Below are 17,187 nucleotides of genomic sequence, written 5' to 3' on the forward strand. Positions count from 1 at the left end.
TGTGAAGAACAAGTGAGGCACTGGTTGTGAAAACTCTTTTAAACTCAAGGTTCCTGGGAGGAAGAGACGTTCCCTTGAGTCCTTTCCCTCGTCCCTTTCCCATAAGCGAGAAGGATTCTGATCCCTCAGACAAGATTAGGAGTCAAGCCAGTCCCATGTGAACAGGGATGAGAAGAAAGAAGGGGAACCCAGTATCCAGAAGAAAGGACGAAGAATGTTGTCCCCACCCTACCCTCAGCATCATTTTTGTCTCTCTGCAGCTGCTCTAATCCAGACACCTGTCCTTTCCTAGGAAGCAGCATGATACAGGGAAGGGACATGGGCTTTGGAATCAGGAGTCCTAGGTCTGAATTCTGGCTCTGACACTAGCTGTGTGACCTCAGGCAAGTCACTTAGCGACTCTGAGCCCATTTCCTTCTCCCAGGGCAGTTGGGATACTGGAGAGAAACAAGGACTTTCTATGAACCTAGGGAGACAACAGACCAGGAACCAGGGCATGCTGGACACCTAGTCTAGAGAGAACCGTGGATCACTTGGTCAGACGCCTTTCCATGCTCAGAGGAACTGAGGCCCAGGGAAGTCTGATGACCAGGTAGTAAGGAAATGGAGAGGGCAGGGGTTTCTTCCGCCCATTCACAGCCCAAGGTTAAGGATCACATGGGAGGCGCCAGCAGGTGGCGCAGTGGTGAAGGCGCTGGTCTGAGTTTGGTTTGAGTCCTGGACTTGACCGCTAAATAAACTCATGCTGGGCATGTGTGCGTGCCTGCCCCAAATCCTCAGAGAATGGAGAAGGGATTGTGGCATGGCCAGTTCCAGTGGTGGTGGTGGTGGGTTCTCGCTTTCTTTTTTCTTGCTGTATTTTGTCGTTTGGTTGGTTGATTGTATTTTTTCACTTTCTGTCCCCCTATCTCTCTCTGTCGCTCTAGTGAATGCACTCACCCTAGAGCAAAAATCTCTTAAAAAATGAAAAATAAAAATAATAAGAATCACATGCCAAAAGCCACCTGCAAACTTGTAAAAGGGCACACACAGAGTGCCCCCACCTCGGTGAGCACTTGCCAGATTTGGCCTTGGGTGGCCTTGGTCTCTGATAACATTGCAGGGACAGCCCTGCCTGCCCCAAGGCCCTGCTTCGACCACAGGTAGGCGTTTAAGCAGCTTCAGATTAAATCACATTTGCTGCAAACATGGCCCTGCCTCTGTGTCCCTGGATTGATCATTCACTCATTCATGCTTTTATTCAACAATCATTACAGACGTCCTCTGTGCCAGGCAGGCCCCGGGTGGAGAGCAGCAGAGGGTACAGAACATTTCTGTATTTCTTCCAAGGTATGCAGTGCCTACTGGGGGAGACAAAACACCCAGGAGGATGAGGAAACCTGAGAGCGAGGGGCAGAGCCTACTGAACCCCAGGTGCTTCCCTTTCCCCTGAGCCTGTTCATTCTCACTCTGCTTGACCAGGGGAACAATCCCCCCACCCCGGTCCACAGTACTGCACCCTTTGCAGGCCCCCGCCAGCTTGGGCTAAAGGGAAGGGAGGAGGGCTTACTGCGCAGCTGCACAGGACACACTGGTTGGGCAGGCGGGCGGGGAACAGCTCGTGGGCACTGAAGATCTCTCCGTGTTGGTACATGGTCCCGTTGTGCTGGCAGGACTTTGGGGGCGCCCGGAGCCCAGAGGGGGTGTGAGGTTCTGCAAGTGCGGATGGGAAGGAAGAAGAAGAAAATGGTGTTTCGTGTGGATTACAGATTTAACTAGGCCACTAGGATAAACTAGACCATTTTTCTAAAGATTTTACATTTTATCTAGTGTCAGCCTTTAAGCTGAGCTCTGACCTCGCCCTTCCTGGTCATTTCCCATTGCAGCTTATCAAGAGGTCCCGTTCCCCAAGAGGTCCCTCTGATACGCCCATCTGATTCCCCACCACAGCCCTCCTCTCCAGCCTCCTAGCCCCTCACTAACAGCTAGCCCTGGCCAGGGCGAGAAGAAAAGCTGAAAGCCTCAGCTCCACTGGGGTTTGCAGTCATTCATGCTAGTTCATTCGACACCAAATGGGTATTCCTGGAGTACCTCCTGGTGCTAGGTATTGGGAATACAGTGGCGAGCCACAGCCCCTGCCCTCGTGCTGTTATATTCCGGGGAAGTCTCTGGGATGATCCTGACTGTCTGCAATTGGTATAAATTCCTGTCATTTACTGGCTCCACAGCCCTGCTCCTGTCACCTGCCAATGAGTCATTCCTCACCCTGCTGGGCGGAGGGGTAAACCTCAGGTCTGGAGAGAACCTATTCGTTCATGCCGTCATGTTTACCAAGTGCCTCCACTGTACGAGGCCCCAGCCTCGGCCCTGGGAACAGGTGGTGGATAAGACTCAGCCCCACCATCGTGAATCCCATTCTGATTGAGTGGACAGACAAGTCACAAGCCACATGCTACAGCATGGTAGGGGCAGGGCCTGGGGCAGCCCAGTATTGTGGATGCACAGAGAAGGATCCCCCAGCTCTGCAGGGGCACACTGGTCAGGGAAGGGTCTTCCTGAAGTGGTTGGAGGCTGAGAACAAGGAAAGCCACCTGGGCAAAGTGGCAGGGGAGGGGACGAGGGGCTTGAAGAGCATTTGAGGAAGGCGCCTTGGCCAAGGCATGAAGGGTTAGGAGAGAGGACAACCCAAGTTCAGCACAGAAAGGGAGGAGTCCTGGGGCCAGAGAGGGAAGGACCCCCGGATTGGTGTTCCACATGGAGGAGGCAGGATGAGGCCTACCTTCATTCTCCAAGGGATCCAAGAGCCAGGAGTTACTATGACCTCAGTCAGAGCCAGGGCATACTCTTCCTGGGCTCCCACTGAGGAGACAGGCCCCTCTCCACACGTACTCTGCACGTACTCCACACCAGTGCACCAGGAGAGTCCGGTGCCAGGGCCCTGGGTGGTGGCCAAACTCTGGAGCCCCTTCTGTGTGCTCTAGACATCAGTTCTCCTCTCGTCTCTCCATTCTAAGCTGGCATCCCTCTGGCTGCCCTTCTCTCGCTTCCTGGTTATGCCAGCCTCTCTCTTCTTTCTGTTACCTCTACTTCCTGGAATCCCAGTCTCAGAGGCTCTTAGAATATTAAACACATGGAATCGTAGACATTTAGCCTCAGGACGCAGAGAACCCTTGGATCTCAGCACAGGAAAAATCTCGGAGTACATGTGTCCACTCCTTTGGTCACCCCCGCCCCATGGTGGGAATCCTGGGGTCTTCCTTCAGAGCCTTCCAGCCCCAGGCTACTCACCTCCACTCCCCAGGATGTGTTCACTCCCTCCAGCTTCAGCCAGCTAGAGAGAGCTTAGAGCCCAGGCGTGCCCACCCACAGGCCCCATTTCTGCATTTTCTCCCCTCTCTGCCATGCATAACTCTTAAGAAGGAGACATTTGTTCCACCAAGCATGTCCATGTCTCACCACCTCCAATGAGCAGAGATGGACTCTCTCCTTTGAGGGCCTCCTGCAGCCGGGGGCCTGCATGGGGGTGAGATGGGCCAGCGGGCAATGGGAGGAGTGAGCCTACTTACCCACACACCTGGGACAGCACTGCTGCGGCTCCGTCACGGGCTGGGGACAGTGGACTGGTGGGCAGTGGAGGCGGTAACAACTCACATGGGCACTCTGAAAGGCACATGAAGGCCAGCCCTGGATTCAAAAACCCACAGCCTCCCACCTGGACCCATCCTCTAACAAAACCCCCTCCCAGCTTCTGAACTCTGCACTTTTTTGAGCCTGGAATGGGAGTAAAAAGAATGAGCTTGCGACAGCCCTATGGCCTGGCAGTTGGATCTCACTTGGCCGACCATGGTTCAAATCCAGGCCCCAGCGGCTTGAAAAACACACGAAGTGTGTATAAGTGTGCCTCAAATCCCGACAAGACGGACACATGGAGGAGAAAGGGCTGCGGTGTGACTGAGGGGTGCTTCCTCCCTTTCTCTCTCCGATGAGTGCACACACCCTCTGGAAAAATTAAAAACGAACAAACAAATGAGCTCAAGCGTGCCCAGTCCCTCCCCTCCTCGTGCCCATTCGTCTGTGTCTCTCTCCCACCCCAGAGGAGGGCAAGGCCTGCCCACAGCTTTGCTCTGATGTCGCGTCCTCTTCACGGCTTTGAGAAACATGAGCAAAAGCCTGGCGCTATTTTGACATTGACTTTGGTATTTTGCTGCTTTAACTTCAGGGCTTGTTTTTGTTTGTTTGTTTGTTTTTGTTTTGGTTTGGTTTTGGTTTTGTTTTGTTTTGGTTTTGTTTTGCTTTAACTCTGGGCCTGAGCCTTGAGGTTAAGAGGGAAATGTGGGGGCAGGCAGGTAGCATGGTGGTTAAGACACTGGACTCTCACATGACTGACCGTGGTTTGAGTCTCAGAACTGTTAGCTGGCTGTCTCTCAAAAAACTGATCAAATTAAATAATAATAGTAATAATGAACAAAATCAATAAAATAGTTCTTTAAAAACAGAGAGAGAGAGAGAGAGAGAGAGAGCGAAATGTAGCACACGAAAGTGAACAGGTGACCAGGATGGGAACAAGACTAAACTTGACAAAGAGAAAGGCTTTGTGATCACACTTGCTAAACCTTCTGGGAAGTTTGGGTGACCCTGGACAAAGCCTTTAGCACTGACACCAGGCAAAAGGGGGGGGAGCAAAGCCCTTTCACTTATTCAAGTAGAGCAAATGAGAGATAATTAGGCAAAGAAATACAGAGAGAGAGAGAGAGAGAGAGAGAGAGATGAGACAAAATAGGAGAGCTGCAGCCCTTGCGGAGCTTCTCCCAGCATGCCAGGCAGAGTCTGTCCCCCTCCTTGGATTTCCTCACTCTTCCCTCTGGTCACAGGGTCACTGCACTGGATGGTGACAACCCCCTTCTATCTGTTTCTCCTACTCAACTGTGAATCCCAGGGAATGATCAGCACAGGGCCTTGCTCTAAGTCAGGGCCTGCTGAAGTCCCAATGAATGAATGAGTGAGTGAGTGAATGAATAACAAGTGATGAATGAGAACAAGTGAATGAGAACAGTTGGTCTCTCTCTTAGACCAATGGACCCAGGTTTGTTCACAACTCTGAAGTTGGCAAAGTTTGTTTCCTCCCACCACACTCTGCCCATCTGAGTTCTCTGACAGCACTTCTTTTTTTAAAAAATAATTATTTATTTTACTTTGTTTTATTTATTCATTCATTTATTTTTTATTTTAATCTGATAGAGACAGAGGGTGAGAGTGAGAGAGAGAGGAAGTGAGAAAACAAGCCACCAGATTCAGGACTCAAACCCTGGTCAGCCAAGTGGTAGTGCCAGCGCCTTAACCACCATACCACTTGTTGGTCCCCTCTCTGACAGCACTTCTGACAGAACTTCCCGCCCCAGGGGAGACCATAGGCCACTCCCCCAGCTTCTACTGGGTCACTGCTTCCCACAAGGGTCAGAGGTAATTGCGAGGACTAAGCAGTGCTGAGGGCACCCCAGAGGCCCGAGAATCCGTCTAAGCTCTGACGGGCAATGTGTGGGCCAGTATACGTGGGTGCCTAATAAATGTCGAGGGTTTACTGAGGCTCCCCGGTGGGAAACTAGGGTGGGGAACGAAGGACTGTGTAGCCCGAAGAGTACGAATGTCTCTCTTGATTCTGACCTCGGAGGAGACAGGGTGGAGATGATCAGCAACACCCCTAGGAGATAAGATGGAGACAGGCAGAGGTGAAAGGGTGGAGGGCACAGAACATGCCCTCTGCAGCCAAGGAACCTCTCCAGAAAAAGCTACCCTTTATTGAGTGGCTACCAGGCAGGGGCTTTATATTAAGTATAAGTAATCTTACTTCATTTTCTCAACGACCTAGAGAAGGCACTATTATATTTTCAAAATGAGAGAAGAGTCTTCAAGGGGTTAAGTTGCCTAAGATCACACAGCGGGCAAGCCCATCTCCAAGGGAGGTGTCCTTTCCAACATGCTGAGCTGCCTCTGGTGGCTGGACTCATTCATTCATTCAATATTTGCTGCTGTCTATGGCGTTCCAGGCCCTCTTCTGGGCACCAGGGACATCGCAGTGAGGGGGACAAGATTTTACTCTGGGATTTAAGCTGGGAGCAGGAGACAGATTATAAAAAAGTAAGTCGGAATGAGACCATTTTGGATGTTAAGTTTATGATAATAACTAAGCAGTAATGTGATGGAGACAATAGGTGGGTTTTAAAAACAGCTGTCAGGGAAGGCCTCCCAGAGAGGTAACATTTATTTATTACATATTTTTAAAGTTATCTTTTATTTAAGTTTATTTATTTATTTATTTGTTTGTTTTAATTTGACCAGAGAGGGACAAAGTGAGAGCAAGAGAGAGAACGTAAGACAGCAAGCCGCCAGGTCCAGGATTTGAACCACGGTCGCCCATGTGGGAGTCCAGTGCCCTTAACCACCGTGCCGCCTGCCAGTCCAGTAACATTTATGTTACAGATGGGGAGATGAGAAGGAGTCTTTCATGAGATGATCTGGAGAACATTCTAGTGGAGGGAACAAAAAAAAAATTTCATGTGTTGGGAGAACTGAGGAAGCCAGCGTACTGCAGGACAGCAGACAAGCATGGCGTGAGGTTGGAGAGGGCAGGTCAGACCCACAGGGCACCCAGAGGAGATGCGAATCATAATTTAGGTGCAATGAAAAGCTCTTGGAGGTTTTTAAGGACAGACCGATCGATCAGTTTATGTGCAGAAAAGATTATTCTAGCTGCCGTGTGGAGGGTGGATTTAAAGGCAGGAAACAGGAAGACCTGTTAGGAGGCTTGAGAAGCAGCCTAGGTGAGAAATGAAGGTGACCTAGATTAGGGGGAGTGATGATGGAGGAGAGAAGTGGAGGGCTTGGGTTATATTTTGGAGACATTGACAATAGCCCTCTGGGTCAAAGAAATTCGTGTGTGTGTGTGTGTGTCTGTGTGTGTGTGTCTGTGTGTGTAAACTCTGGGGAAAGAGAAATGAACTAGCTCCAATGGATCTCAAAACTTGGACTTTGTCAACTGGACCACATACTATGTCTGGAATTTTCTGTTATGGTTTCCTTTCTGTTCTCTGGCTATCTTTCATAAAGTTCTTTTTGAAAAGATTGATTGGCCTTAGATGTGCTCAAGAAAACTGGAAAGGCGGGTTGTGGGAGAGAGTAGGGCTATGTTCTGTTTCTACCTGGGACCAACATGGTAGAAGCAATGGAGAATCAAAAGGAAAGGCCTAGGAGTAAGACCCCAATGTTGGAGCCAGGAGAGGGGCTAGGCCATTGCCTCCACTTTGCAGGGTCTCCTTGGGAGCTCTTCTCTGCTCCCATTCCAGAAATCTCTCTCTTAACAAGGCTCTTAGACGCTTTCTGTGTTGCTCTTTTGGTTCTTTGCAGACAAAGAGAGGGGTCAAGGGCTGGCTCCAGCTGAGAGTTGACTAACCCCAAGCCCCCAAGCACCAGCAACTCTGGGGAAGCTAGGTGGGGGCCAGGCAGCTGAGCTAAAGCCAAGGTTTTTTTAAGCTTCCTAAGCCACTCCCTCCCCTCCCACCCTCCAACTTCATACGTCACCTGAGACTTCTGGACCACATGGGGATCTCATTTATTCTACCCAGTTGACTGTTCAGCCCTGCGGAGTGCTGGGTTGGGACAAGTGGAAGGAGATGGAGATGAAGACAAAGATGTGGTCTCTGCCCTGTTGGTTCAGCCTCTGGCAGGGCATCGTACTGGGCATGAGTGAGGGCCTAGCAAGACCTGTTCTAAGGGCCCAAGTCTGCAAAGGGCAGTAACCAACAGACACAGGGAAGTAGAACTGGCCCGCAGTGATCAGGAAGAGGAACACAGAAACTTAGGTGGGGTCCCAGAAGAAGGGAATGCTTCCAGGTAGAGGTCATTTGCCCTCTGGGTGATACCTTGATCAGTAACTATTTGGGACAGTGGAGTTGAAAGACTACAAGGAGCCTTCAAAAAGTTCATGGAAAATACATAGTTTTAAAAAGAAAAAACTGAGTGGATTTCAAAATTTTTCTGTACCAAAAATAAAGTCATACTTTAAAAAAAAAAATTGCTAAAGGGAAAGCGCGTTCACCAGAGAGAAAAAGACAGAGACAGAGAGGGAAAATGAGAAAGCACACCACAGGGGAGATGGCCATGGCCCCTCTCCTTCATTCTCCTCTTGGAATTTAAGGCATTCACACACATGTAACTGTCATGTGATTCAAGGTGCCAGGCATGGAAACTGAACCACGCAGTCAACCATGTGAGATCTGGGCATCCCAACCACCACACCACTGGTTTACTCTAAACTCATACTTTAATTCAATTTTCCATGATTATTTCCCCCATAGGGTATGTGTGGATTGTCAGAGCGACAGAGAGGGAGTGAAAATGAGAAATCACGCCCTGTCTCAAGGAGGGGTGGCCATGCCTCAATACCTTTTCCATTCTGCTCTAGAGATTTTGGACATGCATGCACATGTACCCGGTGCAATTTTCAAGCCACTGAGTCTGGGACTTGAACCACAGACTTGGCCATGTAGGATCCAACAACCTGAACTTCCATGCCACCTGCTGGTCATCTATAAACTTTCTGAAGTCCCCTCAGACATCCTAAGTTGGGGCAGGAGAGGTTGCTCGAGGAAATAGTCCATGAAAAAGAAGGAAAGAAAGGGAAGATCAGAAAGACTGTCTCAGGCTCCTGGGAGGCAGGGAGGCTGGGATGAACCTGAGGTAGGAGGAAGGCTGGGAGGGGAGAAGGGAGGTGCAGGTCCTCGTGCCAGCCCAGCCACTGGCCCATCATGCCACTTATCTCTGGGAGGCACAGCAGCCATCTGCCCCTGTGTACTGAGTACCTGTAGTGAGGTGGCACCCCCTAGGTCCCCCAATTGCTGCGGGCAACACAATTCCAGGGAACCCAGTTGCAGGGTACCCCTGATTTCCAGGGTCAGGCTGTCCTCCCGTTCTCTGGGATGACTTCTCTGGAGATCTCCCAGACATACCTCATGCAGGTGGCCTGGTGGCCAGAGGAACCTACCTCGGAGCAGGTGCAGCGCAGACAATACATCAAGCCTTGTGGCTCTAGGTAGGGGTGCCAGCTCTCTCCGGGGGAGTATCTCTTCCCATGGAAAAGGCAGAACAGATCTGGGCCTGGTGAACCAACCAGTGCAATGTTAGTCCCAAGAGGCTGCAGCCCAAAGACCCAGGCTCATCCCTCCTCTCTGGCCCTAGGAAGAATGTCATCTGGACTGCTCAGGCTAAAAAGCACCTGCGGGGCAGCTGGGTAAGCTCTCCCAGTCAGGCGGCCAGAATGTCTGAGCCTGAATCTCAGCGTAAACACACACTTGTTACAGGATGTTGGGCATGTCCCTGCCCCTCTCTGAGCTTCATCACTTATCTCGCACAGTGGGTAGGGATTCAAGCAGTGAAAATGCTGTACAGATTTAAATTGTGATATAAGTGTTAGCTATTATAATCAGATGGATAATAAGAAGCCCCAAGAGGAGAAATCACACTGTTAAGGGCACACGGCCTGTCAGTCTGCATGCAAGAGTGACAGCTGCGTCTCCTGACTCGTGGTCCAGCACTCCTTCTGTACTCTTACTCCCATTCGTTTTCCTTTTCTCAACCTCATTTTGCTTATTTATTTATTTAGCACATTGCCTTTTCCTCTCCTTTCTTTCCCCAACCCACGCACATGGACGTGCACTCACACACGCACACAAGGGCATGGCCTCCCGGAGTCCTGTGACCTATCTTTTGAATAAACCACTCACAGTCTTTCCTGCTTTTATACAGTACTATGTCCCTGTATCTCAGTAAGCCATGAGTGAAGGTTATTAGAAAACTGACTTTTAAAAATGGTTGATGCTACTACTGTGATCTGTGATTGGCACATCAATTTATTTTCTGTTAACCTGCAGATCAATTGTCAATATGTAGATGAATATTTTTAAGAATGACTAAAGCAGGTTTTTTGTTTTTTTTTTGAGAGGTTTTTGCTATAGGGCGTGTGCGCTCACCAGACAGACAGAGAGAGACAGAAAACGAGAAATCACCCCCCAGGAGGGATGGCCACGCCACAATCCCTTCTTCTCCATTGTCCTCTCGGGATCTTGGGCACACACACACACATGCCCGGCGTGAGTTTTAAGCCACCGGCTCCAGGACGCGAACCGCGATCGACTACTTGGGAGTCCAGTGACATAGCCATTACACTAACTGCAGTTGTTTTGTTAGGTGGAGTAGCTATCTCCCTTGTAGCCCTGCTTTCCTGAAACTTTTGCCTCTCTCTCATTTCTCTCAGCCAATCAATGCACTCCTGCCCTCACTTCTTACCCACTGGCTACCCAACACAGATCAGGCCTCCCAGCGTTGCCCTATCCCAGCCAACCACCTTCCACATGGGGACATGGTGAGCTATACGATCCATTATCTGAGCTTTTTGGGGGAGGAACTAGGAAGCCCAGCACAAGCTAAGCACCAACAGACAGAGGTTTGTTCAATTAAATGAGATTGAAATATGAAATATGAAGAAAGGAATCAATTTTTTTCTTTGTTGATTTAATTTTTTTAGAGAGAGAATTTTGCTATAGGGTGTGAGCGGTCACCAGAGAGACAGAGAAAGATGGAAAGAAAGAAAGTGAGAAACACCCCCTAAGGGGGATGGCCACACCACAATCCCTTCTCCTCCATTCTCCTCTCGAGATTTTGGGCACACACACACACATGCGCCCGAAGTGAGTTGAAGCCACTGGGTCTGGGACTCGAACCATAGTCAACTACGTGGGAGTCCAGCAACGGAACCATGACACCATCTCCTGGTCCCAGGAACCAATGTTTATTGACTATCGTCTCTGTGCTGAACTTTTTACATAAGTTGCTTAATTATCTCTCACTACTATAATTGTTTTGAGAATCAAATTGGATAATGCTCATAAGCCCAGTTCCTGAGGCTTAGCTGGATACTGTCATTAGCAGAATTACAGTAACAAGCACAAAGCCACTGAGATGTCATTGTAGTCTTCTGAAGCTGACACTAAAATCCACCTTGCAGTGGCTCCGTGATTGTTACCGTAATTATCAGAAAATCAGATGAGGAAACCAAGGCTCAAAGAGATTAAGTGACTTGCCTAAAGCTATCCAGTTAGGGATTTGAACCCAGGGCTCCTGCTCCAAAGCAGAGTTCCTTTGGGTTTGCCTCATTACCCCTGGCTTTTTACCAAATCCCAAGGCCTCAAAACTTCTTTCCCTGCCCCACTGACAACCATCTCCCATTCCCTATTTTTTTTCTCCTAGCGCCCTATTGGTTTAGAATCTAGGAGTCATGGGGCCTGATGGTGGCACAGCAGCAATACAGCAGCAATTTAGTCGCAATGCAGCTGATGCCAACCACACGGAAGGTTCTGGGTTCGCATCCAGGGACCTCTTTAATCACCCTGGGCAGGCATGTGTCTATGATACAGGCTGGCTGAAGCTGGGAGTGCATTGAAGTGTGTCTGTTGGTATGATTATCTCTCTCTGTCCCTTTCTCTCTAGCTCATGGAAGAAAAAAATTAACTAACTTAAAAAAAAAAGAAGAAGAAAGAAAAAGAAAGGGATCAGCTATAGTGTGATGGCTATGTCACTGGACTCCCATGTAGTCAACCACAGTTTGAGTCTTGGACCTGGTGGCTTAAACTCATGCCGGGCACATGTGTGTGTGTGCCCAAGATCCCGAGAGGAGAATGGAGAAGGGATTGCGGTGTGGCCATCCTCCCTGGGGGTGGTGGTGGTGGGGGGTGATTCCTCGCTTTCTGTCTCTGTCTCTCTCTGTCTTTCTGGCGAGTGCACGCACCCTATAGCAAAAACCTCTCCAAAAAAAGAAAAAGAAAAAAAAGAACTATCACAGTTGCCTTTAAGGCCTCATCCTTCCCCTTTCCTAGCACCCTGGAAGCACGCTCTCTGGGTGACATTCTCTTAGATGTTGAACTCACAGAATGGAGAGCATAGACAGCATGCACTAGTGGGGTGGGGGTGCACACCCATGCAGACACTCACCCTCGGCTCCGTGGGAGGGTGTAGCGCAGCCCTGGCACACACCCACGGGAGCTGGAGACCGTGGGTGCAGCCCTGGCACACACCCACGGGAGCTGGAGCCATTCCTAACCACTGGGAAGTGTTCTTGGTATGAGGCTGACAGCAACCTCCTTCTGGCTCCTCACTGCTCCTGCTTCGCCCCCTCAGCCTCCCAGGGCAAAGGTTTGAGGCAGTGGCCATCACACCTTCGGTCTGTGCTTTGAGGGCCACCAAGGACTACAGGAACATACAGGTTATTCTCCTCCCCGGTCCCTTCTGAGCTCCCCTACATGGTGAGGGCCATCAGTGGATTCTGTTCCCCAGCACACCAGCAAGCCGGTAAGGCCTGGCTGGCCCGTATCAAATAGGCTATGTTTATCTCTTGGTCTCCACTGGCAGAGTGGGTGGACACAGGCCCAGCTGGGTGCTGCTCAGAGCCAGCCCAACTCTCCAAGGAGTGAATAATGTCTTTCTTCCTCAGCCCTATGCCCTTGCCAGGGAGGGCTGATTGCAACATGACTGCCACCTTGGGTCTCAGCCTGTGCTGAAGAAACCCTGTCCTGCCTTCCTTGGGGCGGCCCTGCAGCCCTGGCTCCTGTGCCAGTTGGCACCCTGTCCACCTCACACCCTGCTCAGGACACGAAGACAGAGAGACTGTCTCAACCAATGCCTAGGCCAGGAGGCCCCTTCCCTCCACCAATAGCCCTGGCAGGGCTGAGAATGTGGGGGGCCTGGCAGGACGCCTCTTGTGGCCATGGTCCCCACCCCACTATGTCCTCTAAGGTGAGAGGCACAAGGAAGGGTGGCATTGCCTAGAGCGCTCTCTTCCTCTAGGGAGGTGAGTGCCCGGGGCCATGCCAAAGCCAGGAGGAGGAGGGACCGCCAGGCGGCCTGGTGGTTCCTGTAGCCCTGGCACTAGCCCCACACCTTATACGTGGCCCTAGTTCCTTAAGCTGCAAATTCACTGTGTGATGTTTAGGACGACTGTCTTCTCTTCTCTAAGCCTCACTCTCTCATCTACAAAATAAGGGGAGAAGTAAACTATGACCTTCAAAGGTGTTCTGCTTAGACAGTGATGAGCCCGTGATTTTAACATTCCAGGGGTGAGAATCTCATGTTTCAAAGAGCCTACAGTTCACAAGAACATAAGCGTCTAGAACTACGTGATGTTGAGGATCTAAGATTTGACCATTCCAAGATTCTTTGATTCTTAGAGGTAGTTACCAAGTGTGGTATGATGACCCCATACCTTCCAGGCTCCCAGGGGCTCCAGTGTGGGTTAGGATGAGCTCAGGGAGCCAGTGGGCCTGACCCGGAATGACACTGTGAAGGAGGCAAAGCTTGTCTCACATGTCTCCGTCCCTCTGGTCGTCTGTGGACTTCCCACACCCAGCCTGGCCCCAGGCCTACCCTAGTTTCCTTCTCTCTCCATCACTGTTTCTCATGCCACCCACCTTGCCCCCATGTCTTTTTCCCAACACAGGAGTCAAGCATGCCTTCTCTCAGGGAGTTTCTGGAACCAGATAAGCTAGGGTTCAAATCACGAATTTGGCTTTTATTTGCATCCTGAATATAGGCGTTATTGAACCACTTCAGGCCTCTGTTTGCACACCTGTTGAATGGGACGAATAATCTCTACCCGTCAGCATTATTGTGGAATAAAATAAAATAATATATGCAATATACCTAGTGCCGACACATATTAGATGCTCAATTAGGTCAGAGGTTAAAAACAAAATCCAAATCTGAACTCTGATCACAAACTTCCGTAGCAGTCTTTTCTCATAGTATTTTCTTTACACCCAGAACTCTGTGTGGCAGCCCCCGAGTCTCTCGTAGGGCAGGAACATCCTCAGTCAATCTCTCAGCTCACACAATGGCATCAACCTCATTTCCAGGGCCTCTCTGTGCTCTCTGGCCCCACGAAGGAGCCGGACTAGACTCCCTCAATGCTGCCTCATGTCCACACGGACCTGGGCTGAGACAGAGATGAGAGTGGTTTAGAAGATTGGGGGAGGATGGGAAGGTGGGAGTGAGAGGCAAGAGAACAGCTGGAGTGAGGCAGCGGCTCCGCGGGGCCTTGAGAGCTTGAGGGCAGAGACCCAGGCAAAGCTCTAAGCTGGGGAGTAGCGGGATCCTTTTACATTTTAATTAGCAATAATAATCGTGCCTCGGATAAACCTCATTGGCTATGATACTGCCACTGCGCAAAGCTGGCCCTTTTACATTTTAGAACCAGTCACAGCGACCACAGGAATGGAGAATAGACTGAAGGGTGAGACTGAAAGCAGAGGCCAGGAAGAGGCTTTTGCTGTTCTCTTGTTTTGAGATGATGCTGGACCTGGACCTGGACCAGTGACGGGACCAGATGGAAGCAGTGCCAATGCACAGAAGTACAGCCTGGGGGACACTCAGCAAGTGCAGTGGGAAGCCTCTGGTCTGGGAGGGCAAAGGAGTCGTCAAGGATAGAGTTGAAGTTGTGGACAAATGGGTGAATGTGGGCACTTGACACACTAGGAAATAAACATGATATTAGTAGTAGTGATATAGACAGATAGATAGAGATATAAAATGTTTAAATAATTATTTTAGTTATTATTATCATTTTGGAGGGTTTTTTGCTATAGGGCACGTGCGCTCGCTAGACAGACAGAAGGGGACAGAGAAACAGAAAGTAAGAAATCACCCCCCAGGGGGGAATGGCCACGCTGCAATCCCTTCTATCCATGCTCCTCTTGGGATCTTGGGCACACACGCACATGCGCCCGGCGTGAGTTTAAACCACCGGTCCAAGACTTGAACCACAGTCGACTACTTGAGAGTCCAGTGACATAGCCATTACACCAACTGCTGGTCCCTATTTGTTTATTTTTCATTTGACCAGAGAGAGACAGAAAGTGAGAAAGCAAGCCACCAAGTCTAGGATTTGAACCATGGTCGGACATGTGGGAGTCCAGTGCCTTAACCACCTTCTCGGACAGCAGGGACTACATGCAAAGGCATAGAGTAAGCAATGACTGTGGCTCATGCAGGGTAAGGGGGCTGGGGTATGCTGAATGCTGGCTCCCTTCTCACAGGAGGTATCCACAAGAGCCAAAGCTCTTGACTGATCCAACTAGACTTAAAACGCCTGGACTCGGCGGTTGACCCACACAGACTCCAAACACTAATGTGCCACACCCAGCTTGCTGTGAGCTAGCCCCTGCCTGCTTCTCCAGCACAGCTCTCTGGTGGCCCAACCTTTAGCCTCTTCCTCTCGTGGTGAAATTTTCACTCTTCACCGCCTCCTGGCGCCTTCTCCCTGTGCCTGTAACACATGCTACTTCCTCCACCTTGAGCACGATTCCCAATCTCTAGTGCTTAACCAACTCCTTCTAATTATTTTCCCTTTTATGAAGTTTATCCTATTGATTTCTTCCATGAATAGAGAGACAACAGAGAGGAAGAAACAGAGACACAGCACTCCCCACAGGATCCACCCTCGGCTTCAGACAGCCTCTGATCACGAACAAGCAGCCCAGAGTACTCAGAGAGGTCTCCAGGTACAAACCTGGAACTTTCCCATGCCGTCAGCTTCTCGGAGTGTCACGTCGTACCACTGCGTCACCACCTGGCCCCAACTCCTCCTCATCCTTCACAGCCAGCTCGGATATTGTGAAGCCACCCTGACTTTTCCGCCACTCTTTCAGAACTGAGTTCAGCGCTCTGGATTAGAAGTACTTAGGAGGGATTTTCTTCTTTAATAAACTATGAACTTCTTAAGAATAAGGACCAAGTTTCATTAAATTTTGCTCTCAGTATAGAAATAACAGAGCATAGTATCTGATAAATGAATGAAAGAATGACATTAACAGAGAGGGAGAGGGTCTGGAAGAGGAGCCAACTGACAGTACTCGAGCTCGGAAATCTCCTTCTTTAAGAAAAAGAGAACTTTACAGCATGAGACGTGAGCCAGGTCCCTCTCAGCACTTTTGCCTGGCCACCTCACAGGAATTAGCCTTTGACCTCCCCTTCCCAGCTCCTGGCCATCTGAACTGCAAATCGCCTGCCAACCCAAACAAAACCATGTACACAGTGGTCAGGAGCCTGGGGCAGCTCAGAGGACGAGTGCTTCCATGATTTTCACATGTAAGTCAAAATTTCCAGACTGACCGGATCCAAGTGTATCCCACAGTCCGACTTGAAGCTCTCATCGTATGATACAAGTCGTGTAAGGGATCAATTAGGACTGGGTAGTGTGGTTGGGAATTCTTCCAATAAGAAGCAGAAAAAAAAAAACAACAACCAGAAAGGAGCTTCCGGACCAGAAGGGAGGCTGGATAAGTCTATGAAAATGGCACCAGGAGGAACTAGGGTGAGAGAAGAGACATCTGAGATTGTGGCTGGCCTGTCCCCAGCTTGCAAGAACTCAGGAAACCTGAGGGAGCCAGGCTGCTGAGGAATGCGAGAACGTTTACATCTCTCCCCTCACACCCACGCGGCCATACTTTCTCTATTTATTTATAGTGCCTCTTCACACAAACAAACTCATTCCCCTCTGAGACATAAGCTCTGCTCTGGGCTTTGGCACCCGATGGGGGAGGCCTCTTAAGAGAATCAGAAGAAAAACCTCAGCTGTCCTGTGGCTGAGCTGTGCAACCTTGAGAAAGGGACCACACTTCTCTGACTCCTTTCATCTGGCATGTGCCAGATGTGTAGGAGCATAGAACGGACTCAAAGGGGAGAATCACTGGGCAAGGAGAGGCAGCTCTGTCACAGGACCAGGGGCAGGCGGCAGGGATAGGACTATTTATATTCGATTCTGCCTTCAACACAGGCACTGAAGTTCATAGACACTCAGAAAGTTAGGGACTCAGAGACTGTCCAATGTGCTCATTGTCCAGATGTGGAAACTGAATCCTAGAGAGGGCTCTGGACTTGCCTAAGACCACAGATTCACAGAGCACAGACTCAGGCCAGTCTTTAGATCTAGAGGGGAGACTCAGAGGAACATCCATCCTCCAAGGGACAGGATGAGAGGACATGGCTTTAACTAGAAAACACAAGAATTCAGGGGAGACATGAAGAAGAATGCCTGAGGACAGAAATGAGTAACAGAAGAAGGCTATGGACAGCCTAGAGCAGGGAGATGCCTGAAATGATCTCTGCACT

The 17,187-nt window shown here is 50.0% G+C and overlaps 1 protein-coding gene, 1 long non-coding RNA gene and 1 pseudogene across 3 annotated transcripts in view; 1 reads left to right on the top strand and 2 right to left on the bottom strand.

Annotated features, from left to right (window-relative positions):
- The window catches only part of LOC102486234 (uncharacterized), a 32,431-nt gene extending 15,250 nt beyond the window's left edge, over positions 1 to 17,181 (top strand). Inside the window, exon 3 of the long non-coding RNA XR_333379.3 lies at positions 15,464 to 17,181. This is a non-coding gene — a long non-coding RNA (uncharacterized LOC102486234). The remainder of the gene's footprint in view (positions 1 to 15,463) is intronic.
- The window catches only part of CHRDL2 (chordin like 2), a 34,934-nt gene that overhangs the window by 12,786 nt on the left and 4,961 nt on the right, over positions 1 to 17,187 (bottom strand). For both annotated transcript variants that reach the window (XM_006140994.3, XM_006140995.3), the window contains exons 2-4: positions 9,017 to 9,129; positions 3,546 to 3,639; positions 1,550 to 1,692 (exon numbers count right to left, since the gene is read on the bottom strand). In XM_006140994.3, coding sequence (XP_006141056.1) covers positions 1,550 to 1,692; positions 3,546 to 3,639; positions 9,017 to 9,129 — 350 coding nt within the window. The remainder of the gene's footprint in view (positions 1 to 1,549; positions 1,693 to 3,545; positions 3,640 to 9,016; positions 9,130 to 17,187) is intronic.
- On the bottom strand, positions 14,129 to 14,251 carry LOC114009151 (uncharacterized; annotated as a pseudogene).

This window comes from Tupaia chinensis, unplaced genomic scaffold (assembly GCF_000334495.1).
Source record: "Tupaia chinensis unplaced genomic scaffold, TupChi_1.0 Scaffold000047_1, whole genome shotgun sequence".
Taxonomy (NCBI): domain Eukaryota; kingdom Metazoa; phylum Chordata; class Mammalia; order Scandentia; family Tupaiidae; genus Tupaia; species Tupaia belangeri.